The 27,230-nt window shown below is 39.2% G+C and overlaps 1 protein-coding gene across 3 annotated transcripts in view; it reads left to right on the top strand.

Moving 5' to 3' along the window:
* The first annotated feature begins 563 nt into the window (after positions 1 to 563).
* Positions 564 to 27,230, top strand: part of Ibtk (inhibitor of Bruton tyrosine kinase) — a 67,682-nt gene continuing 41,015 nt past the window's right edge. Inside the window, exons 1-9 of one of the 3 annotated variants that reach the window (XM_085689466.2) lie at positions 564 to 1,141; positions 5,652 to 6,338; positions 12,616 to 12,712; positions 14,504 to 14,628; positions 18,472 to 18,582; positions 20,201 to 20,371; positions 22,519 to 22,636; positions 22,725 to 22,905; positions 25,394 to 25,517. In XM_085689466.2, the coding sequence (XP_085545592.2) occupies positions 6,018 to 6,338; positions 12,616 to 12,712; positions 14,504 to 14,628; positions 18,472 to 18,582; positions 20,201 to 20,371; positions 22,519 to 22,636; positions 22,725 to 22,905; positions 25,394 to 25,517 (1,248 nt within the window). In that variant the 5' untranslated portion in view covers positions 564 to 1,141; positions 5,652 to 6,017. The remainder of the gene's footprint in view (positions 1,142 to 5,651; positions 6,339 to 12,615; positions 12,713 to 14,503; positions 14,629 to 18,471; positions 18,583 to 20,200; positions 20,372 to 22,518; positions 22,637 to 22,724; positions 22,906 to 25,393; positions 25,518 to 27,230) is intronic. The other 2 variants (XM_048435766.3, XM_048435765.3) reach the window with 2 other exon arrangements.

Here is a 27,230-nt window from a genome sequence, read left to right as displayed (position 1 = left end):
GAAAAAAAAAGTCCTTGTACTGGGAGATCCGGGGAGCTAGGTCTCAGTTTTCATTTCGCCTTCACTTTAATCTAGCAACTTAACGTCCTAGAAAGTCTACAAAACAGGTAATCAGGCTGAGCCAGGGTAAGAAGATACCGAATTTAACTTGGTTTAATAGTGTTAGTGGCTCATACAGCAACTCAAACATGGCAGAGGTTCAACCAACTCCTAGTGGTGTTTTTTTCTGAGTCATGCTACTCCTCCCTGAACACGTTTACTAAGGCGCCTCTATCAGTCTTCAGCAGCAGTATGTTTCCCATTCTGGACTTATTATTGACTTGTTTTCCTCCCTAAAAGTTTTCAACTTTTAAAATGGCCTTAGAGTTAAGAGTTAAAGGGAGAAAACCTATTGCAAGCCTGGCCTCAGGTACCGAGTGATGTGATTCAAATTAGCAGCTGGTCACACAGTGGCGATCTGAAAAAGCTATGATGCCTTCTGACAAAGGGAGTGACGCTCAGACAACCCGGGTACAACAGGGGCCCATAGAGGAGGAGGGCCGACTCCTGGGGAGAGGACACCTCTGGTTTTCCAGTCACCCCAGTACTAGGGGTACGGGAGGCCGTACCCGTAACTTTGCTAAGATGCCTATGCTTCTACTGAGTGGTGATGGGTGCTTTCTCCATCCCAGCTTTATCCTCCCTTGCGAGTCTCGACCTGCGCGGAGACAGATCTACCAGGATGACATCTGGCACCGAGAGGGTCACTATTAGTTCTGAGCCCAAGGCGGCAGCCTGTGTCCACAGCCCCAAGGCCGGCAGGGTCAAGTTCCTCCGGGACGCTAGGGGAAGGCCACAGCTGAGGAGCTGCCACGCTAGGCCTTGTGGGCAAGCCCCGACCAATCACGGTGGGGCATACACGAACTCTAGCCAATCAGCGCCCGTCTTATTCCTGAGTCCCGCCCGCTCTAGCCCAGGTCCCCCGAACCCCGTCCCGGCGCCGGCATTCGCGGCTGTCTCTGCAGCCGCCTCCGGAGCCGACTCAGGCAGCCCAGTTCCTGGCTCCCTTCGTTGTCCCCGGTCGCCTTCACTGAAGATGAGTCCCCGCGCGGCCGCGCGCCTTCCCAGCGGAGACCCCCGGCGCACCTTCATCTAGCGACTGGTGAGGGCGGAGGCGACGGCGTCCTGCCAGCCCGGCGGGGGGGAGCAGGGCCCGGGGAGGGGACTCGCGGAGGGGTGGCTTCGAGCTTGGCGCCGCGTGGCACGGCCGGGTGGCCCGGGAGCACAGCCCCGCCGCCCCCTCCTGCTAATGAATGGCCTGGTCCCTCGAAGTGCTACGTCGCCCTGCCGCCCGACACGCCCTCCAGCGACGTCGCCCGTCTAGTTCCGAGAGCTGGCTGGCGTCACTTCCCTTGGAGCCCTTCCTAGAGGCGCCCTTGTCCTTTAAAGCCTGAGTGGAGTTTACAGAGTTTGAGTTCACGTGGGGCTCGCAGGAAGATTCGCTGCTGGGTGGGAAGGGACGGTGTCCGTTCTGTAGAGATAGACTAAAGACGCCTTTCGTTGGTAGCTGTCAGGTTGCAAGGGGACTTTAGTTCAGCGGGGACATGGTTAACCCCGACCATTGGCCGTGTTCTTGACTCCGTTATCTGATGTGCTAAAGTAGTCAGAAAAGTTGAGTTCTGTTAGCCAGAGGGGATGTTTTCCAAGGGGCAAAAGTTGAATGGCACCTGTTCCCTTTTACCTTGAAGTAGGACGTTTCAAGAAGTTTGTCAGAAATACTGAAAAGGGTGGTGCTTTAAATTTTTTTTTTTTAGTAGATAGTGTAACTACCTTCCTAATGCACAATCGCAGGCGTTTCTGGTCAATTCCGCCCTTCTTGGCTGAATTACTTTCATTTGTTTTTATTGTTTTAGAGACCTACTTCGTGGTATATGTGGACAGAACTTTTCTTTTAGAAACGTGTTTTCTAAGAAAGTTTTTGCAAAACTTAAGTCACATCGCAGCTTCAAGACAAAAATTAATTGGATATGTTGGTTTTCATTTTTAATAAAGCTCGTTTGAAGGCCTTTCAATATGCTAATTTTTGTGTAATGATTTCATGTCATTTTTAACTTTCAAGATGATTCTGGATTATAAAATTCTAAACTGAATATACCTATTAAAGGATGTCGGTATGACTTGTTACATTCAATGAAAAACTAGTTTCTTACACGGAAGTAATTCTTTGTCACACCCAAATCACTTACTTTTTCCTTAAATTTTGGGCAAATATTCTTTTAATAAAATGAGATATTGAATTGGACCAAGTTTCTATACACAGAGAATATATGAGAACAACATTAGATTACAATATTAATAGATGTAAATGTCCTAACCATTGTAAATGCTTATATTTAAAAAATATGTTTGGGCTTATAAAAACTTCTCTTTGATTATGACTCATAATCTGTAGCTTGTAACATTTAAATTAGTAAAGATGCAGTGTACTGATATATTATTTGTATTTTGATTAAAAAATATTGTCTGAAGACGAGTTAAAGCTAAAGCCACTAGAGGTCAGGTAATGGTGACACACACCTTCTATTCCAGGATTTGGGAGACAGAGTCAGATGGATCTCTCGGTTCAAGGCTACCCTGGGCTACACAAGATCAATGCAGAAACAAATTCAGGTGGTGGTGGCTCACAGAGATCATTCATATGACCGCAAATACTTATTGCTCATCTGAAACTTTCTACCTAGGCTTCCAAGGATATTTTTTCTTGATTGAGAATTTCTTACATACATATAGTGTCTTTTGATTACCCCCCTATTTCTTTTTTTTTTAAAAATATTTATTTATTTATTATGTATACAATATTCTGTCTGTGTATATGCCTTCAGGCCAGAAGAGGGCACCAGACTCCATTACAGATGGTTGTGAGCCACCATGTGGTTGCTGGGAATTGAACACAGGACCTTTGGAAGAGCAGGCAATGCTCTTAACCTCTGAGCCATCTCTCCAGCCCGATTACCCCCCCTATTTCTTCCCCTTTAATCCCTAATCCCTTCCCTGTCCTTCCTATCACTATTCTCTCTTCCCCTTTAATGTCATCTTTTTTTTTTTCTTTAACTCACTTAGACAACTTAATGCTGCCTGTATGCACATGGCAACCTACTGGAGCATGGGTGGCCTCTCAGGAGCCACACCCCTGATGAAACTGACTTTCTCCTATCAACTACCAATTGTCCTTAGCCAGGACATGAATCAAGTGATTTCATGATTACTTCCCTACCCCATGCTAGGATTTTGTCTGACTTTATCAGGTTCAGATCCTGTGCATGCAATCAGAGCAGCTGGGAATTCATATGTGCAACCATCGTGTTGTGTCCAGAAAAACATTGCTTTGTTGTATACTACCTCTGGCTCTTAAACTGTTTCATATCCTTATCCACAGTGATCCCTGAGCCTTGGGAGGATGGCATCAAATATCTGAGCACTCCACACTCTCTTATTCTGCATGCTGACCAGTTGTGGGTCTCTGTGTTAATCACTGTCTTTTGCTAAAAGAAGCTTCTCTGATAAAGGATGAGAGATGCACTGATCTATGAATATAATGAGAAGTCCTTAGAAATTGGTTTAATGGTGGTCTCATTTAGCAGGATAGTAGTAGTGGGATTCTTTGCTAGAACCTATGACTTAGCCAACCATTACTTGGCCCCATTAATGATACCAGATGTGAGTTCTGTCTTATGGAGCAAGCCTTAAGTCCAGTCAGAAAGTGTTTACTCCGTAGCGTTTGTGCTAGTGAACATATCTTGTCAGGCTGATTGCTGTAGTTCCCAGGGTTCGCAGTCGGATGAGACTGTTGATTACTGTTAGATAAAGCTGTAACATGTGAGACAGTATTTTTTGTTTGTTTTCCTGCTTTCTTTTGTTTGGAATATATTAGTGTAGTAGGTGATTAGATTTGTTTTAAAATATAATTATATTCTTAATTACTGATGAATATAAAGCCTGTGAACCATTGTTCAGGTCTCAATGTTGACTGACTAAAATCTTTGTGGCAGGACAGTTGTTGGGGTTGAACCATTGCCAGGAGCTAACCTAGCTAATTATACTTTGCCAACTGTTTCTTTTCAGCATTTCAAATGTCGTATATAAAACAGATTTATTGATAATTTATTTGTTCGTTTGCTTAGGCTCCTGCCTAAGTCTGTTTTACTGCTTTGCTAATAATGACCAACACAACTCAGAGTGTTAGAGTCTATGACCATGGCAGAGCAAAGGCATGGTGGCAAGAATAGCTGAGAGTTACATCTTTACCTGCAAGTAGGAGGCGGAGAGAGATAATGGGAATGGCTAGAGTCTTGAAACTTTTAAACTGGCCCTGGTAACATGTCTTCTCTGAGGCCACACTTCATAATCTTTCCTGAAATGGTTCCACCAACTTGGGACCAAATATTCAAAACTATGAACATGTGGGCCATTCTCATTCATACCAGTGTAGTTTTCTATTTTTTTCTGATTTCCAAAGTATTCAAACCTTAGCTGTTTTCAATAGTAATAGTCAATGACTTGACTATTTTGCTAATATTGTGATTTTAGTTTTAATATTTTAAACTTCTTGAAGCATTGGTTCTTTTCCTTGGTGTCAGTTAAATTCCAAAGACACTTTCAGGTTTAAACTATGATTTTGAAGTGGGTGGTTTTTGGTGGTGTTGTTTTATTTTTGTTTGTTTTTGTGGAACTGTGTTCAGTTTAAAACTGTATGGGTTTTCAGAAACAGACCTGGAACAAGAATCCAAGTAGTTTGTTGCTCTCATTTCTAATAGGTGACTCATCAGAATAGTCATTATCAGAAGGCCAGGTAGTTGGTAGACTTCTGCCTTTGATTGTGGTTTCAGGTGGGTATGGAGATGACACACTTAGACTCTTCCATATTTGTATGTAATGTACCAAAGTTTGCCGTGCAGGCACAGTGGACTCATGCCTGTCTCTGAAGAATCTTGTAACTGGTTTTTTTTTTCCTTGTTACCAAAGAACAGCTACCAAGGAAAGGATTACACAATGCACTACATATTAGGGAAGGTTTTCCTTTTTTTTGTCTTTAAGTTTTTATATAGCTTTGAGAGTTATATTGAATCTTGTCATCATTTTATACTTTGAGATTTCAGATCATATTTTTGTATGTGGTGATTATAAAAGAATACCCTTTTATGTTTTCATGGCTTCATTCTTTTATCTTTGTCCCTGAGTCATCTAGAATTTGTTAAAATAGGTGTAAAGGTCAAAAATTACTTCTTTCCAGATAGCTCTCCAGTTTTTCTGATACCTGTAGTTTAATTATTTCCCCCACGACAAGGGACCATTAAGGTGAGAAGACACATTTCTTACCATGACTAAAGTAAAATGGAGTAATCGGTGAAGTATTGGTTGTTTTAGTTAACAGTTATGACAGTTATGATGTAGTTTTAGGTGGTGACCTTTTGGAAGATACTCTCTTGAAGATAATACATGTGAAAATGTGTTTATAGCTTCTGGGGACGTAGTTTATAGAGTTAAAAATCCATGGGATAATGAAAGTTGATAGCTTTTTTTTTTTTTAAATGAATGAGAGTGGAGTTACTTACATTGTAAAATATTTCAAGAGAGTTATATTTGTGATTTGTTTTTGCTTTGTTTCCCTACAGGTCACCCTCGCAATTATGGATATTTGAAAGGCTCAGACAGTGTGGAGGGGGAGTTCCCCTCCTCACTCCCCCTTGGTGCTTGACTTATTGAAATAATTTATAAACTGGGATTTTTTTTAAATAAAGAACTTGTATTTGATATGAACTTTATAGAACTATTTATAATTTTTTGATTTAAGTGCCAAAAGATTATACAAAGATTTATAGTTTTATATAATTGTTGTGAATATTTAAATTATAACCCCCAAAGGGTCATATCTTCTCGATAAATCTTCCTAAATAATATCGTTGGGTCCTCGCATTTTCATTTTTAAAATTTACTTCAGTGACTGTTCTGAAGGAGTAAGCAATATAAAAGCATTTAGGATGGATTCTGCCACCCCTGACTGCACGTCCAAATGCCGATCCCTGAAGCATGCGTTGGATGTCCTTTCTGTGGTAACAAAGGGGACTGAGAACCAGATTAAGGCCTTCCTCTCCACTCACTGTTACAACGCTGCAGCTGTCAAGGATGCCTTTGGCAGGAATGCCCTGCACCTGGTCTCCTCCTGCGGGAAGAAACGAGTGTTAGATTGGCTTATTGAGAAAGGCGTGGACCTGCTGGTGAAAGACAAGGAGTCGGGCTGGACAGCATTGCACAGGAGCATTTTTTATGGACATATTGACTGCGTTTGGTCTCTGTTAAAGGTAAATATCGGTTTATTTCAAAATCTTATTTAGTCATGCACTTTTCTTTTTTCTTTTATTGAAAATAGTTTTTTTTCTCACTTTATAATCCTGATTATGGTTTCCCCTCCCTCTCTTCCTCCTTTCTCCTCCCCGTCTCCACTCCCATCTAGAACCAGTTCCCTTCTGTCTCTTATTTAAAATAAATAAGCCATGCCTTGAATCCCAGGTTTATGCATTTATTCCCAGCACTTGGGAGACAAAGGCAGGCAGATTTCTGTGAGTTCGAGGCTAACTTGGACAGTTCTAGCCAGAGCTATACTGTGAGGCCCTGTCTTGAAAAAAAAAAAAAAAAAAAACGAGAAAAGAAAGAAAGAAAACAAGCAGGCTTCTTTGGGATAATAATAAAGTAAAGTATAATAAGAGGAGTGGGAGGAAGGTGGGGGGAGCGTGAGAGGGAGGAAGGGGAACTGTGGTATGTACAATAAAAAACACTTAAATAAACAATAATAATAAAAAAAGAGCACAAAACAAGAATACTAAGTGGGGAAACCTACATGCCACCCCCCTCCCCCGGGTACAGAGGAGAAAAAAGGATAATAAGATAAAACAAGAACTAACACAGTATGACTAGACGAAATAAGCAGAAGGAAAAGAGCCCAAGAAAAGGCACAAGGAAACGGAGACCCACTTGTTCACACACTCAGGAATCCCATAAAAACACCAAACTAGAGTCCATAATATATGCACAAAGGACCTGAAGAGTAAAATGATAGAAAAATATAAATAAAACAAAATTAAAAAATAAAGGTAAAATTTAAAAAGTCCAGACATGATGGATATGACATTATGAGACAAAGAATCTCCAATGTTGCTTTTGAGTTCATTTTCTTTTGGCCATCTACTATTGAACCTATAGCCTGCCCTTAAGGAGAATTTCATTCCCCAGTGAGACTCACTTAAAGCAAACCAAATTTGCAGGTGACTGTCAGTTGAGTTAGATTCTGGGCTAGGGATGGGGATGTATCTACTAGGACCCCATTTGGTGTGTTGCAGGCCCGGTGCATGCTGCCTCAATCTCTGTGAGTTCATGTGCGTGCCTGTTCTGTTCTGTCTAGAAGGTCATGGTTCCGTGGTGTCCTCCTTCTTCTCTGGCTCTTAGACTCTTTTCACCTCCTCTTCCACAGGGTTCCCTGAGCCCTGAGCAGAGGGATTTGATGGAGACATCCCATTTAGGGTTGAGTGTTCCAAGATCTCTCACTCTCTGCATATTGTCTGGCTGTGAGTCTCTTCTGTTTCTATCTACTGTAGGAGGAAGTGTCTCTGATGCTGGCAGAGCAGGGCACTGATCTGCTTCCCTGGCTGGAGTTTAGGCATGTGATTTTCTTTTTTAATTTTAAATTGTTATTTTTTTTTTTACTTTTTATTTTTTTATTTATTTTCCATACCACCCACAGTTCCCCTCCCTTACCTCCTCCTGCTCCCTTCTCCCCCTACCCACATCCACTCCTCAGAGAGGGTAAGGCCTTCCATGGGGAGTCAACTAAGTCTGGCCTAACAAGTTGAGGCAGGACCAAGTCCTTCCCCCAGGCATGTGATTTTCTTAATCTATTTCATGTTGTATTTTTTTAGGAGACATTTATATGTATTTGATGCTTTTACTGTTCTAACTTATCCTTAGATTTAAAATCTCATATGTCTTATTTATTTGCACATTTTATGTAAAATTTCAAATAGACATTAAAGCTCAAAACATATACTAAGCTATTGTGCAATTTTATGTTATGTGTACTGTATGGTACTGTCAGGAAAAACCTTGAACACAGTTTATTTGAATTTATGATTTATGAAATTATGATTTATGAATTGGGCAGCACTTAAAACCAGAGAAGTTCAATGTGGAGATGTAGGTTAGGGGTGGAATACTTGCCTAGTGCCTAGCGTTCTCAAGGCTCAGGTTTCCACCTCCAGTACCCTGCTCCCCACCTGAGAGGCTTAGAGACCTGTTTCTGCCGGTAGGCAGAGTAGAATCCTCATTAGAGGTTAATTGGTGCACGTGACTGGTCAGGTCTTCGCTTGTTTCTTTTCATGTTAGGCTTCTGCTTGCTTACAGCGAAACCCACTGTTAAAAGTTTCTCCAGTCTAATGTAATTCCACAGAAAAATTTAAAATAATATCTTTGGGTATTTAAAAAGTGACTTAAATTATCAGTGACTACTTTACCAGGGTTCTGATTGTTGAATATCAGTTAGGGATAGGAATTAAGGTTTTGAATAATATGTCCACTTCTTGTTTAACTAGAATAAAATGTTTTTAGTTTAAAATTTTGATAATTAAAATCAGCTTAATTTATATGAAATTTCCTCACATCTAGGTTTGTTTTGTGAGTAACCAAATTATGAAGTGTTTTGAGAAGTACTCAGTGTTATGGTACTAATGAATTCTGAGTCATGCATTCTAAATGTGTAACTTTGCTTTATATGTGCATTTTGTCAAGTTTATGCAGGCCCAGAAGATACTAAACAAGTCTTTCTATCTTTAAGCAATTGGTAGTTAAATTAGGAATCTTACTATTAGTATTTCCATCTGCTTCAATTTTTAAAAAATAATTATTTACATAGGATTTTTTGGTAACATATTCTTATCAAAATAATTTCTAATGTATGCTGGTAGTGTAATATTCTTTTTTTCTGGAGCTAAATTGTGTAAGTGTCCTATTTACTAAGTCATCTTGGATACATTTCCAACCATGGAGCGTCAGTCGTGTCTACAAAAGGGGCGTTGTAGTCCTTCCTCATATCTGCCCCATTTCTGTAAGGTACATCACTAATTCCTTTTCTTACCCTGTAGGGAAAGCTAAAGAATTAAAGCATCAGTTGGCTCCAGTCTTACTTCTGAATCCTTGACAGGAATATTTCATTGCTGCTAATTCTGTTGAACTTTGAGGGCTCTTTGGTTTTCTTCTGTCCGAAAGGTTGCTAGGCATGTGTCTATATTTAGGGCTTCCATTTGAAACAGTTGTGATTTGGCCTGGATTTTGGACTTAGATTTGCTTTAGATATTCATGGTAGTGTGGTGTGTATTGCCCATGAGAAGCTAGGAAATCGTGCTTCGGCTGCCTTGCTTAGCTTGTCTGTCTTATTATCAGAGCCTTATTGACCACACTTATTGATAGTGAGTGAATTTCACTGATAAAAACATTTCTACCAAAATGTTCTTCCAAAACTGTTCAGTATTCTCATGCTGTGAGATACCTGCTCAGCCTGTCCTTTCCTTTGGCCTTGCAGTTCTCCTTTCAGTGACAAGGGGTGCAGGACTAGTCCTTCATTGAGGGAGTCACGTCAGTTCTCTGATGGCCACTGTAGTACCTTAAGTGTTACTCATTGACAGCAAACACTATAATCACAAGAGCAGGTTCAGTGAATTTGCATCTGATAAAACTTCAGAACTACAGAAATTTTATGTCAAATGCCAAAATAAATTTCTCAATAAATACACACCCATACTGTCTATCCTATCAGCCCCTGATGGCCAAATACAGAACACCGTAGCAGAAACTCTTTGCCTACATAAAGCTACAATAAAGGTAGCAATTTTAGGTGACTTTGCTTTGATACCTTATTCCATGATGGGATTGAATGGCAAAGGCTTTATGTTTATAGGATTCTTCTGCATCTGTTGCAGTGTACTTTAAATTGTTTTATTTGTAGTCCTAGGGTGAGCCTAGGGCCTCACACATGGTAGGGAAGTACTCCCTGGCTGGATTATACTTAGTCTTTTTTTTTTTTTAATCTTGAGACCAGATCCTGTTTAGTTTACCAAGCTGAATTCAAACCTGTAAATCCTACTGCCTCGCTGGGATTGCAGTCAGAAGTCAACACTACGCCTGGTGCCGTTGTATTTTTATAGTGCTGTTTATACACTGGTCTGGAAGAATTTGCTTTGATTTTTTTCCTATTGTTATGAAAATCTAATAGAATTTCAAAATTGCATGGGTTGAATGACACACTAACTGCAAAGTATTTTGAACAAATATCTTTTGAGTATATGATATATGCCATAGAGTGAGCTGTGCATTATAGACATTGCAGTGAACATGACTGAGCTCTTTTTTTGATTGAGTTTTTATAGTAGTATGGAGAGATAGGCAAAAATGAAATAATTTAATATAAATGGAAAGTGCTTTTAAAATATTGTAGTGTTAGGGTTTTGCACATAATAGAGACCAACAGTGGTAATATAAGTGAAAAGATCTTAGGGTGTTAGACACTCCACAGAGGAGGCAGCCAGAACATCCATGTGACTGTAAACCTGTAAACAAAAACCAAACTAGAATAACTGTAAACTAATTAGAATAATTGATCTGAAATTTTATGTTCCTCTAAACCCCAGGAATAATAATTTTTACCTTACACTGTTTTAGGACTACATAGTCAAAACAAAAACAGACATTAATGTTTCCAGTAGCATCAGTGCTCCGTGATGAAATCATGTAGAAAGCCCATCTGTTGCCTGTAGAAGGCCGTCATAAAATGCTCAGGCTCTTAAGCCTGCTATAAACTTCAGTGCTAGTTTGTAAATTACTAATTCAGGGGACATATACAGAAAGAATTGATCTTAAATAAGTGGCATATACTATGCTCAACATGTACCATTAGCATTCAAGATTAATACATTATGAAGTATGGTAGTCCATGGGGCTCCAGAGAACAAGAGTCGAAAGTCTTGCTGTTTCGGTGATGCAAATAGTTGCGGTAAGTAAGGTCTAGTAGTAATGCCTACAAGATATGAGATGAGTTACTGTGTTCTCATTTGTCATGTTTATAGTTTGGAATATTGTACCTCTCAGACTGCCTTTCTTTTAAGACCAGGGCAGGTGAGATGAAAGAAATGGGCACTGATGATCACATTGTAGAAGACAAACCCTGACTACACACACACACACACACACACACACACACACACACACACACACATACACACACACACAGCCATTGCTGTGCAGTCTTTGCTACTGTATGTTTTTAAACTTGAAATCTGACTGTAAAAAGTGAGTGTGTCTGTAGACATGCCTGATTACACGTATGCAGATGTAGGTCTTTCTATGCAATCAGATCTACACTATCTGTTTGGATAGAAGTCATTATAACAAATGCTTGAGATAAATTACCTTATGATGAGGAAATTTTATTTGGTTTGTGATTTTGGAGATTTCAGACTCCTTTTCCCATTGCTTTGGGTCTGTGCTAGTGCAGTACCAGGAGTCTGTGGTGAGCACTCTACTCATCTTGGGTATTTACAGGGCAACAAAGAGGAGGAAACCAGCATTCTGTAGTACTTCAGTAGTACAGGACTAGAGAGGGAGGAGTATCTACTTGGCACTACCTGTCAAATGTTCTTCTGCCTCCCAGTAGTGCCACTAGGCGTTCCATAGTGGAGAAGTATTTCACTTGAAAAACTATCTTATGTACTTCTCTTTGATTTAAAATGTTACTTCAGGCCTGAAGAAACGACTTAGCAGTTAAGAGGGTGTAACATGAGGGCCGGCTTGTTGGGGTTTCCGTCCCGCCCGGTACCCCAACAGCCGGCAAATCCCAAAGAGAAATTACACACAGGACTCCATAAGGTTATAAACTGATTGGCCCTTAGCTCTGGCTACTTATTAGCTCTTATAACTTATGTTACCCCATTATTCTTATCTACGTTAGCCACATGGGCTCAGTACCTTTCTCAGTGTGACAGCTTACATGTTGCCTCTTCGGTGGTCTGGACAGGAATGGCTGAGAGAGAGCTTCTGCTTCCAGAATACTCCCAGTCTCTTTGCTCCACCCCTACTTCCTGTCTGGCTTTCCCGCCTATACTGCCTGCCTGGCCAATCAGCGTTTTATTAAAATATGATTGACAGAATACAGATAATTCTCCCGCACCAAGAGGGGACTGGAGTTCATTTCTCAGAACATTGGGTGGTTCATTGTAATTCCAACTCTAGGGGATCTGATGTCCACTTTGACATCAGTGGGCACCAGTATACACATGCACACTTTCACACGCGAACGCACACATGCTTACATACACACAACCAAACCAAAACTTTAAAATGTTCTTTCTTTTCTTGTTCTACCAATAATTGAACATTTTATAATTTTTAGTTCTTTTACATATCAGTGCAAAGTGTATTTAGCTATGACAGATAATTATTACTTGGTTATTTTTCTTTTTTTAATGTGTTGATCATTTGATTTTTATGTAGAAGTTACTGGTTTGGAGTGAATTGATAATATGTATTTTTATTTTCTAGCATGGTGTTAGCTTGAATTTACAAGATAAAGAAGGATTGTCACCTTTGGATCTTCTAATGAAGGACAGGCCAACTCACGTTGTGTTTAAGAACACTGGTAAGAGTAGCTCCACACAGTTCGGCAAAGTGCAGTTTTAGTAACTCCTAGTAGTATTTATTCTGATTAAAATATTGAGGGTTTAATTGTTTGAATATCTGTAAAGGACTTTTGGACTTTTACTTTCACATGTGTTGATTATTTTTTGAATTTTCTATTCTTGTTTGTCTTTTATTTATTTATTTATTTGGTTTTTCAAGACAGGGTTTCTCTGTAGATAGGCTGGCCTTGAACTCATATAGATCAGTCTGCCTTTGCCTCTCTGAGTGCTGGGATTAAAGGTGTGCACCACCTCCACTCCGCTTTATTTTGTCTTTTTTAGATTGTGTTTTTAAGAGTTAAAGCACAACCCAAGGAGTTGGCAGTTTGTAATTGTTATTATTTTAAAGCCATAATGTGCATCCAGAAAATAGTACTGAATAACTAAAAGAAAAGTAACTATTTTATACCCATGCATTTTGTTGTTGTTGTTGTTTTGTTTTGTCCTTTGAGACAGGGTTTCTCTGTAACTTTGGATCCTGTCCTGGAACTAGCTCTTGTGGACCAGGCTGGCCTTGAAGTCACAGAGATTCGCCTGCCTCTGCCTCCTGAATGTTGGGATTAAAGTTGTGTGCCACCACCACCTGGCTACCCACACATTTTAAGACGTAAAAAAAAGTATTGATTCTTGCCTTTCGCCTTGTTTGAGATGCACAGCATCTCCCACGTTAGCTGTTCTCCAAGCTTCTGGAATTCTCTTGGTTTTGCTCATCAGCTTGTTGAAGTGCTGGGATTACAGATGCTTTCTCCATTCTGGCTTCTACGTGGATCCTGGGGATTTGAATTTAGGCCCTCCACTTTGTGGCAAGCACTTTTGGCAGCTGAACCTCCTCCCAAATCCTCCTTGCACATATTAGTGTCACTTCTTCCATTTTTCTTTTCTTTTCTTTTTTTTTTTTTGCCCTTTTGGTTTTGGAAATGTGAATTTACAAAAAAAAAGAAGAGAATTAATGGAAGTATTACATAGTTTCTATCTAAGCCAAGTGAGAACACAATCATTGCCCTTTCCCCACTGCATTGTACATGACAATCAAAATTTCATTCTAGAATATTTTTAGTCTTCCAGAATAAAACTGAAGACTTAACACAATCTTTCCTCTGATTAAGTTTTATATCAGTTTAAAGGCTCTTTCTTTAGTCATTGTGATTTTGTGTATCAAGAATGAGTTGTAAAAATGAATGTTAGTCTTGGATGTGTTAATTTACACATGTAATCCCGACACTTGAAGTGGTGGCAGGATGAGGAAGTCAAGGCCATGCTCTGTTACATAATGAATTCAGAGGCTATCTTGTACCCTGGAAATCCCGTCTCAATTCTTCAATTGCCCTAAAAAAGAAAAATGTTAGTGTTTGTATAGTAACATGTAGTAACAGTGATACTATGCTCACTTTCATAAACACACGTTTTTATAAAGCTTATACTTGGAATTTCTTGGAAATAAGGTAGACATTGGAGGTGATGGTTTACTCAGCTGGAGGTTACATGTTACCTTATTTAGCTCTCAGTGAAGGCCAAATACTGTGATTATTCACATCAGGTTCAGCCTTTCACTCTGGTTTGGATTGTCTGAGTTTTAGAATTTTCTAGAATTATACACTGTATTAATAGATTCATATTTATAAATATACAAGCTAATTTAGTTTCTATTGAGTCACATTTCAGGTAAGCTGATGATTATTGTATTTCTATAGTTAGGCTAAATTGTCATTCACTTAAATTCTAGCAGAATAAAATCTTAACTTTTATTTCAGATCCCACAGAAGTCTATACTTGGGGTGATAACACAAACTTTACTCTGGGTCACGGAAGCCAGAAAAGCAAGCATCACCCAGAGCTGGTGGACCTGTTCTCTAGGAGCGGAGTTTACGTCAAGCAGGTATTCTGAAAGATCATCCGAGTACTTTGAGAGAGAAGATAAAGTATTTGATAGTTTGGATTTTGCACATTTTTATTCTTTTGAAGGTCTAACAACATCTTAATGAAGAAATCCATTAGGAATTTGTCACTTACGGTTTTTACTGCATTAGCTTCAGTCATATATGTAAGACGTATGTGTAAGGGGTGCTAAGCCATTTACTTCTCAAGTCATGTGTCAGAGGTCGGTGTTAATTCTGGTACATGATCTTGAATTCTTAAGTGTGCGTGAGTGTGCCCTTTCCACTGATAACGTGAAGCTCTTCTGCATGGTCATCTGTCCTTCTGCTAAGCTGTGTTTTACTTCCGCAGACTGTGCACCCTTAGTGTGCTCCTCCCTGTGAACATCCTGTGTGTGTGCAGACTGTGCACCCTCAGTGTGCTCCTCCCCGTGAACATCCTGTGTGTGTGCAGACTGTGCACCCTCAGTGTGCTCCTATCCACTGTAGTCCTGTGCATGTGCGCTTACTGTCTTTAATGTCACTCTCCTCTTAGGCTTCTTTTTCATTTTGCTCTGGACAGTCTTGTAAAGCATTTAATTTAACAAGCTTGAGGTCTTATTTTTGCCACTCACACTGTACTCACTTTAATGCTAAGACTTTTACATTTTATACCTGAGATCCTAATCATTTGAGTTCACCTTTGTCTTATGAGCTGTGTTATTTTTTCTGTTACTGTAAAGAAGTACCTGGGACTTACTGAAAGGAGGAAAGATTTATTTTGGATCAAGTTGTGGAGTCCATATTTCTTTGACTGTCTTTAGGTCTGGCGAGATAGCACAGCCTGTTGGAGAGAATGGTGGAAGGCACTGCTTTCCTAAGAGCATCCAGAAGCACCGAGTGTGAAGGAGACTGCTATCCCATAGTCCCCTTTGAGGGATTCCCCTTGTGATCTTTAGCCTCCTGCTAGCCACACTTGTTGAGTTCTACCACCTCTCAGTAACACCAACCTGAGGACCAAACCCTTTACACAGAGTCTTTGGAGGACATTCCAGATTTAAACTAAGTGTGAAGCTAGCTTCCAAGCTTCTTCTCAGCAGTTTCTTGGATAGTGATGATCATGTCCTAACTTGACTCCTAAGCTCTGCTCTTTTCCTTTCTGTTATTCACGTCTATTCCTTGTTGGTACTATTTTGTTTTGAAGTAATTAGTTTAGCCAATTCACCTTTGGGTAAATCCAGAGTGCATGACTTAAAATGTCAGGCCTTTTCTAGTCAGTAATTTCCATCATTCCCCTCCCGCCACCAACCCCTGTGTGTGCTTGTGTCTGTGTGACTTGTGTTTCTGCCTGACCCAGAGTAGTAGCCTGGAGATCTTTGTAGTCTACTGACTTCTCCTAAGGTCACATGTCTTTATACACCCTTAGCTCATATTTGAAATGGAATACTCAGTTTATAAAATTACTGTGCGTGCCTGGCTTTCCTCTGACAGTTCTGGTTTTGATGGTTTGCTGGTAGAATTGTTAGTGTCATTAACTAAAAAATATATGGACGCTAAATGATATGACACCATATTAGGCCTCGGTATAACACCACAAAGGCTACATTCTTTAAATTGAAAGCCATGCTCTGATGGGTCATAACTAGCAAGATTTGTTTTTTAATAAAAAGTTAATTATAGAGAAGGTTCAATTTTGAAAGCTTAGGCATAGGAGCTTGTTTAGGAAGGGGAAGAGACTAGAGAATGTATGATGGTGTCGTTCAAGCTGTCTCTAGATCTAAGAACCTTACCATAGTGAAAGGACTTAGCGTGGGTGAGACTGATGCGCCTGCTATCAGTCAGTAGTGAACATGGGGGATGAGCTGTCAGAGCAGGAGTGGAATATATGACGGCCGTGTAGTCCCTTGGGCAGCTCCACTCAGCATGTGTCAGTCTGAGCAGGTCCTCAAGGGGTTTTTACGATGGTACAGTATTCCTTTAATCGTTTGTCTAGGAGCATAAAATAGTAATTTATTCACAGGTATTAATGACTGAACACATTTATGGTATTTGAAAGATGTTTTCCTTTTCTGAGTTTTTAGTGCTAGTTCTAGATTGTGTGGTCTTGAGTGGGAAACTGTTGTCAGCAGTGATGGGATAATGGTGCTGTTAAGAGACCTAGAGTGTGACTGTGCTACCTGGTTCTATTATATATGCATTATAAAAAAATTCAATCTGTTCTACTTGATGGTATAAAGTTTAGAACAATATATTAAAAAACAAAAAATTCGCAAATGAAAGGAAGTTGAGGATCAAGGGGATTTTATTTACTCTAGAACAGGAATAAGGGAAGCTCTGTGGACAGGTGTGAGAGAAGAGGATTGTAAATTCCAGTTCAGGAAGCGGAAGCTGGCTGAATGTTTACTGGACACAGATGCAGAGCTGACCTTTATTCACTGAAAGGGGCTGGCTCTGGTGTAGCACCAGATGAACTGACACTCACCCCTTGCATATCCTAGAGAACTGGAGTGAAGAACCTTTCTAATTGTTTAAAAATTTCAAGCATTAAGTTCTGCTATCATGGGTTCTTTAGTAGTGGGATAAAAATGAATATGTAATTGAAACAAATATATTCGTTTTGACTCAAATAATAATTTTTTTCTTTCAAAAATTCTAACTTTACAAACTTGGGATTGGTTTTTAGACTTTCTTTTACTGTATTTGTGGTACTGATAAGTGAGTACTTTTTCCCTTTTTTATTTTGGACAGGCACGTGCTTACAGAACTCTCAGTAGTCCATAGATCTCTGTAGCTCAGCTTATAATTTTCTTGTTTTCCAAAGGACCATGCCTTTCTGGAGATGATTCTAGGATTTCTTTCTCTCTCTCTCATCTTTGTGTATCTTAAGAAGGAAGGAGTTGTAGCGTAGTAAGGTGTAGAGAGTGACGTAATGCTGCAGTGAAAGCAGCAAAACGTGGCCTCTGTGCTCGCTGTTAGCATGGGCATGTTTAAGACTGCTGTGAACTTGTCGTTTCTACCCCTGCTGATGCAGTCCACCTGCTTCAGTTTGCTTATTTACGGAATATATGAGTGCCAACTGTCAGTAGCGGGTGGAGAGTTGGGAATGGGAAAGAGAAAGACTTGAAAACAAATACAAAATTCTTTAAGGCTTATAATGCTATTAAAACTATATTTGATAAAAAAAAACAATTCAAGAAAGGACACAATGCTTCTCCAATTGTGTATTATCAAATCTTTCTAAAAATACTCTTTTGATGTTTCTACTGTTTTTATTAATGATACAGATTCTGTTTGATAATCTTATTCTCCATTTTACACTCTGCTCAGTTCTTGCTGTTTGACACCTCATTAAACTAGAAAACAAAGGACAGTGATTTTTTGCCATTGAAGACTGAAAGCTTACATTTCAGTGTTAATCTCCCACTTCATTGCTTTCTTTCTTCCCCTCCCATGTGAGTGTTTATGGGTATAATTTAAAATAAGGTGTATGTATTTTTAATTTTTATTTTAGAACACTTATAAAGAGAATAGTATAGTGAACACCCCAAATGTATTGTCTAGTTATACAATTAACGATATTCCTCTTAAAGAATTGAAATAAAGAAGATTTTTTTCCAGAGATTTTTTTTAATTTTTAATTTTATTTTATTTGCATTGGCATGAGGGTATCCGATTCTCAGGAAACGGAGTTACAGCCAGTAGTAAGCTGCCATGTGGGTGCTGCAAATTGAATCTGGGTTCTTTGTAAGAGCAGCCGGTACTCTTAGCTGCTGAGCCATCTCTCTAGCCCCTTTTTAGTGAGTATTTTTGTTGTTTTGTTTTGTTTTTTAGAGACTTTTAATAATGTAGTTTTGTTTTCTCCTTAGGTGGTGCTTTGCAAATTTCATTCAGTCTTCCTGTCCCAGAAAGGGCAGGTTTACACCTGTGGGCATGGTCGTGGTGGACGCTTAGGCCATGGAGATGAACAGACATGCTTGGTAATTGAGTCATTACATAGTAGACATCAGTAAAGCCATGATAAGTTGGAAATATCAGTTAATTTTTATATCCTAGATGTAAAGCAAAATAATGTTCAAAATTAGTAATAGTTTTAAGAAATTTGCTTTTTAGTGTATTGCATAAAAATTAAAGACTTAAAAGTGAAAGTATACAAAATATTTGACATATAACAAATACTGAGTCAGGAAATATATGTATTTATAATATATGTATATGTGTATATAAAGAGTTTAAAGGTCAGACTAATTATAAAACCTTTTCTCTTACAGGTTCTTATTTCCTTAAAATATGCATGATCTAAAAAGTGAACAATATTATTTAAATGTTAGTATTTATGTTACTGAAACTTATGGTAATTGGAAGAAACCTAGTTTATTATATGCCAGGAAAAGGCTGATTTTTTTTAAAAATCATCTATTAAAAGAAAGAAAGCAACAACATTAATAGCTTTCACTTCTTGAGGATTTGGTGTACTTGAAATTAGGGTTAGGGTTAGTACTTACAGTGAGCCTCACAGCGGTCTTGTCAGCTGCAAGCACTTCTGTCTACGTTGTGTGCATTACACTAAAACTAAGAAAGCAGTTGTTTATTCATTGCTAGTTCTCAGATAAGGAAAATGAGGAAAAGTTAAAAATTTGATTGAGATCAAATAGATAGGAAATGGCTAATGTGAGCTTTGAGTTCAGGATGAGTAACTGCAAAACACTGAATAGTGTATGTTTGGTTATTTCTTGAAGGGAAGTTGTATTCTTTCCTTTTCTCTCTGAAATACCGAAGAGCAAAGGGCTCTATCTAGGTTTTCACTGCTGTAAAGAGACACCATGCTAGCCAACTCTTACAGTGAAACACATTTAATTGAGGTATCTGCTTACAGTTTCAGAGGGTTAGTCCATCATCATCATGCTGGGGAGCATGACAGTGTGCAAGCAGACATGGTGCTGAAGGAGGAGCTGCTACACGTTGATATGCAGGCAACAGGCAGTAGACTGTCTCACTGGGTCTGTCTTGAGCATATATGAGCCCTCAAAGCCTGCGTCTACAGTGACACACTTCCTCCAACAAAGTCACTCCTCCTAACAGTGCTACTCCCTTTGGGGACCATTTTCTTTCAAACCACCACAGGTTCCTTTTCCTTTTATTCATGTTACTAACTTTGCATTTGGATACAGTAGGGCTTAAAAGTCACTCGAGAACCAAAAGTTTGGCTAAACAGGTACTGCTAAACCTGACATTAAAAGAGTGATTCTTGAATTCACAGGTGATCCCACAAGTTTTCCTCTGACCTCCACACATGTGCCATGCTTGCACACACGTGCCTGTGCATACACACATACACACAGAAAAAATTTAATAAACAGTTTTTAAAAAATGTCTTAAAACTCACTTGAATTATTTCATTGAAGTTTCCTACTGGTCTTATATCTATTCTGCTTAATGTCATTACCTACCCTTTGATGAGATGTAGACTTTGCCTCTGGAAGGGGCAGTCTTCTAGTCATACCATTTTGGACGCAGTGTCACAGAGTCTGTGTGCATTTTTATATAAATAGCCACTGTAGTTTAGTATATTAAAATAAAGTCAACTCTGTTTCCTAGGTTCCCCGGCTTGTGGAAGGACTAATTGGTCACACTTGTTCCCAAGTGGCAGCTGCCGAGGATCACACTGTTGTATTAACTGAAGATGGATGTGTCTATACGTTTGGTCTCAACATTTTTCACCAACTAGGAATTATTCCTCCACCTTCCAGCTGTAATGTACCCAGACAGGTAAACTTCTCTTTTTAACCAATAAGGTGTTTATTTGCTATAAAATTTATATGGATAAAAGATGTAACGTATTAATGGAGAAACTGTATTTTCTTAGTTAACTTCATCTTCAGTGCTATGATACATATACAGACTTTTCTGATGTGACCTATGCGTCTTGAGTCCTGGAATCCTGTCTAGCAGTCGTGAAAGAATGAAGAAAAGACAGATAGACGTATGTATAGGAAAGCGGGGATCAAGTGGTGGTGCGCTTACCCACTACCACCAGCACCCTGCAACTGCAACATGTATATTAGGTGCAGCACAGGGGCAAGGATAGCTGGTCCTTGAAGAGGTCTCTGTATACAGTCTCAGGTTGTAAACATCCAGGAGGAGGAGGGAGCTGCAGTTGCTAGCCTTTGCACACACTGTCCAGTTGTTTAGAAACACTTATATTCAAGCTCCTAAGGGAAGCTTTGCCATTGCTCTTGAACTTCCCCTAGGTGAGGCTTTGCTGCTTCTTTGCAGCTGAGGAATTAGAGCCTGCCACATGACTGTGCCCATGTCAGCAATGCACATTAACGCAGGACCTCGCGTACTCAGGGCTTCCTATGCTCCCTGTATTTTTCTTTTTTCCGCAAGAAAATAACAGTACAAATTGGCATTCATTTGAAGTTAAAAATAAAAGCACAGGGGAGGTTATGCACTTGGGGATTACTTACTAAATTATCTTAGACTTAACTTTAAAGATTAAAAAAGAAATTACTTGTAATTGTGTGTGTGTGTGTGTGTGTGTGTGTGTGTGTGTGTGTGTGTCTGTGCACCTGAGAACAGGTGCCTTTTGGGCGTCAGAAAAGTCCCCTGGAGCTGGAGTTACAGGTGGTTGTGAACTGTCTAATGTGGTCCTAGGAACTGAACTCAGGTTCTCTGTGAGAGCAGTGTGAGTTCTTAACCCCTGAGCATCTCAGCAGACCACAGATTGGACTTTAAAGTGTTTAGAAGCAGAGATGAATGTGGTTTGATTTTTTTTTTTGTTTTTCTTTTTGTTTTTCCCTTTTTTTGGTGCTAGGGATTGAAGCCAAGAGTCTTGCAAGCTAGATAAGATTTTTACTACTTAATTACTCCCAGTCCCAGATTTTTTAGTTTGAAGCTTGGTTTATCAATATACCATACCTACAAAAATAAGGCACTAAGGAAAAAACCTTCGCTCTTTTGTCTCTACTCATGTGGCACCTACTGACAAGAGGCTATGTGGGTCAAAGTTCGCTATTTTCCCACTCCAATCAGCACATGGCCGCTATCAAAAGGTGCCCGTTCCCCAAATTTAGAAAACTTACATGGACTAGGAGGAGTACTCTAAATTACTGTTTTATTAGACTCATCACCCATGACAGGTATTTTTATTGCATCAAACTTTACAGCTTATATATCTTATATATTAAATTCCTTTTTGGTTTAATCCTTTGTATCTAAAATTATTATTGAATTGACAGTTTTAGTTAAGTTCATAAATCTTCCTCTGTTCTCTTCTGAATTGCTAGTGGATCAGCAGTATTACTCCAGGATATTTGGATATATTTTCTAGTTGAATACTTTCAGAAAGTTCTGTATTTCCCTACTTACTGTCAATTTGTGGGTCTTTAGTTTTGTGTCATTCTTTAGGAACAACAAATAGATTGCATTCCATTTCATTGTCATAGTATGGCCATCTTGGAATACTAGGTTGATTCAGTTTCCCAGGGGTCACATGGAAGTATTTGAAGACAGTTTCAGGAGTGGGATAGTGGTGCTAATGATAGCTAGCTAGTGGGTAGAGTCCAGGTATGCATAAGACGGTCCTTCATGGGAGGAAATCATCTGTGCCAAAATGTCAAGCGCGTTGCTATTGTGAGAGTCTGCTTATAGCAGATTTAAAGATCACTATTTTTTTTTTAACATTTATTGTTAAAATTGCAATGATTTTGGTTTTATACAATACTAGTTTGGAAGCTGGTGGCTAAAAGTGGCTGCATCAGTGTGTTTTGAGGAGCTGGTTCTCAACTGCTGGGAGGTGGCCAGCCGTTGAGAAGACAGTGGCTGTTTACTACCTGGTGTACTGTGTCTTAGACAAGATTGCACGAGACCTTAGATATCTAGTCTGCTATAGTCTTACTTGTCATTCTGAACAGATGCAGGCAAAATACCTGAAAGGAAAGACTGTCATTGGAGTAGCAGCAGGCAGGTTCCATACGGTGCTGTGGACTCGAGAAGCTGTTTACACCCTGGGACTGAATGGTGGACAACTGGGTAAGAAATCTTTCATGGCCATATCTGAAAGCTGTAGTGTGATCTTAGGATATGTATTTTATGGTTTGCTTATTTGTGTAATTTTTAGGTCACTTACTGGATCCCAATGGAGAAAAGTGTGTCACTACCCCTCGTCAAGTCTCTGCCCTTCACCAAAAGGATATTGCCCTGTCTTTGGTAACTGCAAGTGATGGTGCCACCGTCTGTGTTACCACAAGGGGAGATATTTACTTACTTGCAGACTATCAGTGCAAGAAGGTGGCAACGAAGTATGTATATTCCTGGAAAAGAAGCCTGTTGTTATAAGTGCTAAGACTCTCCAGCTGCGCACCAGCTGCTAGGTGCACACTGTGCTTCGTGAGATGACAGAAGGGAGGGAAAACTAAGTGTGGTTTTCTTTGATTTCTTGTTTTTTGACAAGGATCTAGTGGACATAGAAAAGTTTTGTTTGAAAATTATAAAATAATATTTTTTGAGTCATATTTAACATAAGATATGTCCTACCAGGTTAGTTGTTGTAAGGAGGGGCCACTTGTTTGTCCCGGCCATCCAGCTTGCTTAGCCCCGAAATAATCACACAGAAACTGTATTAATTTAAACACTGACTGGCCCATTAGCTCTAACTTACTGGCTAACTCTTACATCTTGATTTAACCCATTTCTATTAATCTATGTATCACCATGTGACTGTGGCTTACTGGCAAGATTCTAACGGGCATCCATCTGAGGTGGAGGATCCATGGCTTCTCTGACTCTGCACTTCTTCCTCCCAACATTCAGTTCTGTTTTCTCCGCTTAAGTTCCGCCCTATCAACTAGGCCAAGGCAGTTTCTTTATTCATTAACTAACGAAAGCAACACACAAACAGAAGGAACTCCTACACCAGTTAGTTTCCCTTTTAATATATCTGGTGCACAAAATTAGACTAATCCTCATTCTTGGTTTATAATACAGTGTCATCTGCAGACTTTAATATTTTATACACTGTTAATTAAAAAAATAATTGTTTACCTTAAATGGTCTGTCGAGGCTCACTCTTCACATCTTTCTCGTGTGCTGCATCTCTTTGTACAGTGTAGCTTGTTGTGTTTAGCATGCCATAGTAACATGCAGCAAACTAGCTGTTACATGCGATATCAAAGAATATAGAATCAGATTTAGACATGGGTCCACATGCCAGTTGTGGCTCTCTGTCTTTCACTCATACATATACTCAGTGTATCACCTGTGATTTTGTTTAGAGTGATGCAAAGAACAGTGTTTAAAAATAATTGAAGTAATCTTGTGTTTCTGATACATTTCGGTCTGTAGTAGTTGATTAATTCATATCTGTTTTGACAGTAGTGTATTAACTTAGGTCTTTCCAAAGTATTCCCCTTTTGTAGAAAACCTTTCTTTTTTTCAGACTGATATTGAAGAACAATATTTGAGCAATGTTTTATTCTATTATATTTCATTAGAGTTGGGACTAGCAAGCGTGGAAATAATTGTTTTCATAGCTATAACTGTTTCCTGGAAAAGCATAACAGCTCTTGGAAACAGAGATTTAAATTTGAGCACGGTGAACTTTCTATTGTTTATGCATGAAGTGAAGATAAGATGGTGACTTCTTCAGGTTGTTTACGTGAAGCCAGCTCTGAGCTGAAGTCAGACATCAGGTTACTGAAACCTGTCTTCCCTATCTGACATTGATGAAAATGTATCACATGTGTTCCATAGAACCAATTGAATAGGTATGAGTTGGCTTGTGGAATGTTAAGTTGTAGTTTTAATTAACATTTATAAAACATTTTAAAGTTTCCGCTGAATACATTAAATTAAAATTCCAAATTTTCACTAAGAAATTGTTTTGATATAGATTAAATTACTACATGGTAACTTTGAAAATACTAGTTTTTCAAAGCAAGTATCTTCTGAGAGGTCAGATAGCTGTAGAGTAGCACTGGGCAGGCTCTGTGTTGTGCTCTGCACATCAGATGGACAGAAAAACACATGTGGCCGGTGGGTGGTATGTGTGACTGGTTAGGACTGGCATATTTAAGTATTTCTATTTTATTTTTAATTTTTTTTAATGTTAAGATGTGGGTATACTTGGGAGCTAATAGCCTTCCTGTAACATGAAGGGCCTGCTTGTTTGTATTTCTGTCCTGCCCAGCCCCCCAGCTATTTAGCCCCAAAGAAAATGACACAGAGGACTCTGTAAGTTATAAAGCTGATTGGCCCGCTAGGTCAGTCTTCTTACTGGCTAACTCTTACATCTTGATTAACCCATTTTTCTGATCTATTTTAGCCATGTGGCTCAGTACCTTTTTCAGTAGGGCAGCTCACATCCTTCTGCTTCGTTGATCTGGGCAGGAGTGGGAGGAATCAACTTCCTCCTCCCCAGAATTCTCCTGCTCTCCTTTCATCGTTTCCACTTTCTGTCTGCTTTTCCCGCCTATACCTCCTGCCTGGCCAATCAGCGTTTATTTAAAACATGATTGACAGAATACAGACAATTCTCCCGCACCACCTTCCAGTGAATGAGCCTTCAAGTGAGTGTGTTCCTTAGCAAGGGGGGGTTTCACGGTGTAGGTAGAGGCTTTGAGAGGAGAGATGTGCCGTAGGAAGAAAGAGCCCTCTGGGAGGAACTGCAGTGGACAGAGGTGGAATCTTTCTACTTTCTTTGTCAATTAGTGTTTGAATAATTATTTCCATAAAGTTAAGCATGTGTGCTTTAGAAAATGCTAATTTATGATTTTTGTTTTCTTCACTCAGACAACTAAACTTGAAAAAGGTTCTTGTATCTGGAGGTTATATGGAATACAAGGTTGATCCTGAACATTTAATAGAAAATGGGGATCAGAAAATATGCATCCTTGCTCTCGATGGAGCTGGAAGGGTGAGTGCGTATTTATGTTAAAGCCATTCTTGTGATTTGTGGAGATGTGGTAGTGTGAACTGCCTGGCTTTGGTGGTGGCTGCCTATGCTCCTTCCCTTCTTTGACACAGGACTGTCTCTAACCCAGTGGTCACAGGACTGTTGCTAAACGCATTTTAAAGCTTCATTTACTGCTATTAAAATAAAAACAAGTAGTTTGATTTATTTGGTGTGTAAACTGTCTGTCTATAAACAGAATTGAAAGGTGTAGATAGAAGAAGATAATACCATTTAATTATTTTATAACAGTAAACAGACAATTTGGGCCATAATTAAAAAATATTGTTCTCGATTACAACTTTATGTAAATGTACAAATTATTTATGTGTGCAGAGATTATGATGCCCTTTATTCTATTAAATATATAAATAATATGGTTCTAGGTCTTATTTCTTAGCTGTAGTTTTCTTTCCTAGTGGAAATGTATCAATACATTTCTCATAATAGAATCACTAGTTTTAAGTGTTTTAATTTTTTTTAATTATTTGTGCGCACCCATGCTGTGGAGGCCTGAGAAAATGTTGGGGAACTCTTTCTCTCTTTATATCATGTAAGCCCCGGGTATTGAACTCAGGTCATCAGACTTGGCAGCAAGCGCTTTTAACTGGTAACCCATTTCACCAACCCTACCTAAAATATATTTTTTAATTATATATTTAAAGACATGCTTAATACAGGCTCATAATTATAAATTATACATATTTTAAGCTTTAAATGGTATTATAAAAACTTAAATATATTTAAATTTCACATATTTAACATTTATGTATTAGTGACTGATAAAATTACACACAGAGTAAGAAACCAGTTTTCTTATAAAATAATGACATGATAAGATATTTTGTGAGGTCTAAATAGTGTAAATAGTGATATGAAGCTTCACATTTTAAAAGTTGAACAATCGCGTCTGGACATGTTTGTCAGTACTGTAGAATGCCCCTCCCCTCCTCATGAAGCACTACAGACAGGCATGGTGGTGCTTTCCTGCTTTCCTACTGCGTTGGAGGCTGAGCCCATGCTGGCTGCATAGGAAGACGGAGTGCAGCGTGGGCTGCTTAGAAAACCCTGTTTCAACTGCGCTCCTCAAACAGACACCACAACAAGATGTAATTGCAAAACTCCACCTGCTGGTGTGTTTATAATGCAAGTTGTAGCCATTATTTTCAAAACTTGTTTATGAGGAGTCAGTTTTTCGGAAATCATCAGTTTTAACTTGATACAGTGGAATAATACTCTTTAATCTCAGTGCATAGGACAATGAGGCCAGGACTCATGAATTCTCAGGCTAGCCTGGACTGTATAGTTGGCTTCTGTCTTAAAAGAAGTCAGCAGCCCTTCCCTTCTCTGCCAGCAGTTTCTAGCTTAGAACGTGACATGTGAGCAGACAGAGGCACCTGAAGTTGGACAGGGCAGCCCAGCACTCTCTCTTAGTCCTTCTGTACCTTAGTGCTGCTCCCTGTGCCATTCCCAGGGCTGCTAGGAGTCCCTAAACTGGGATGGCTTCTTTACCCAAGACCTTGTTTTAGTTATACAGTTAAGTATATGTATATCTTTTTATCCTTGAGAGTGAATTGGATTGATTTTGGATTGACATTAAAGTGTTGGATCTAACATCTTAGTGTGCTATAATATTCCATCAGGACTGTTTGCCCCAAGCAAGTCATGTGGAAAATA

The sequence above is a fragment of the Myodes glareolus genome, chromosome 4 (genome assembly GCF_982192425.1).
Source record: "Myodes glareolus chromosome 4, mMyoGla1.1, whole genome shotgun sequence".
Lineage (NCBI taxonomy): Eukaryota > Metazoa > Chordata > Mammalia > Rodentia > Cricetidae > Myodes > Myodes glareolus.
The sequence above is the reverse complement of the archived record's forward strand: the minus strand, read 5'-3'. Positions and strand labels throughout refer to the sequence as shown.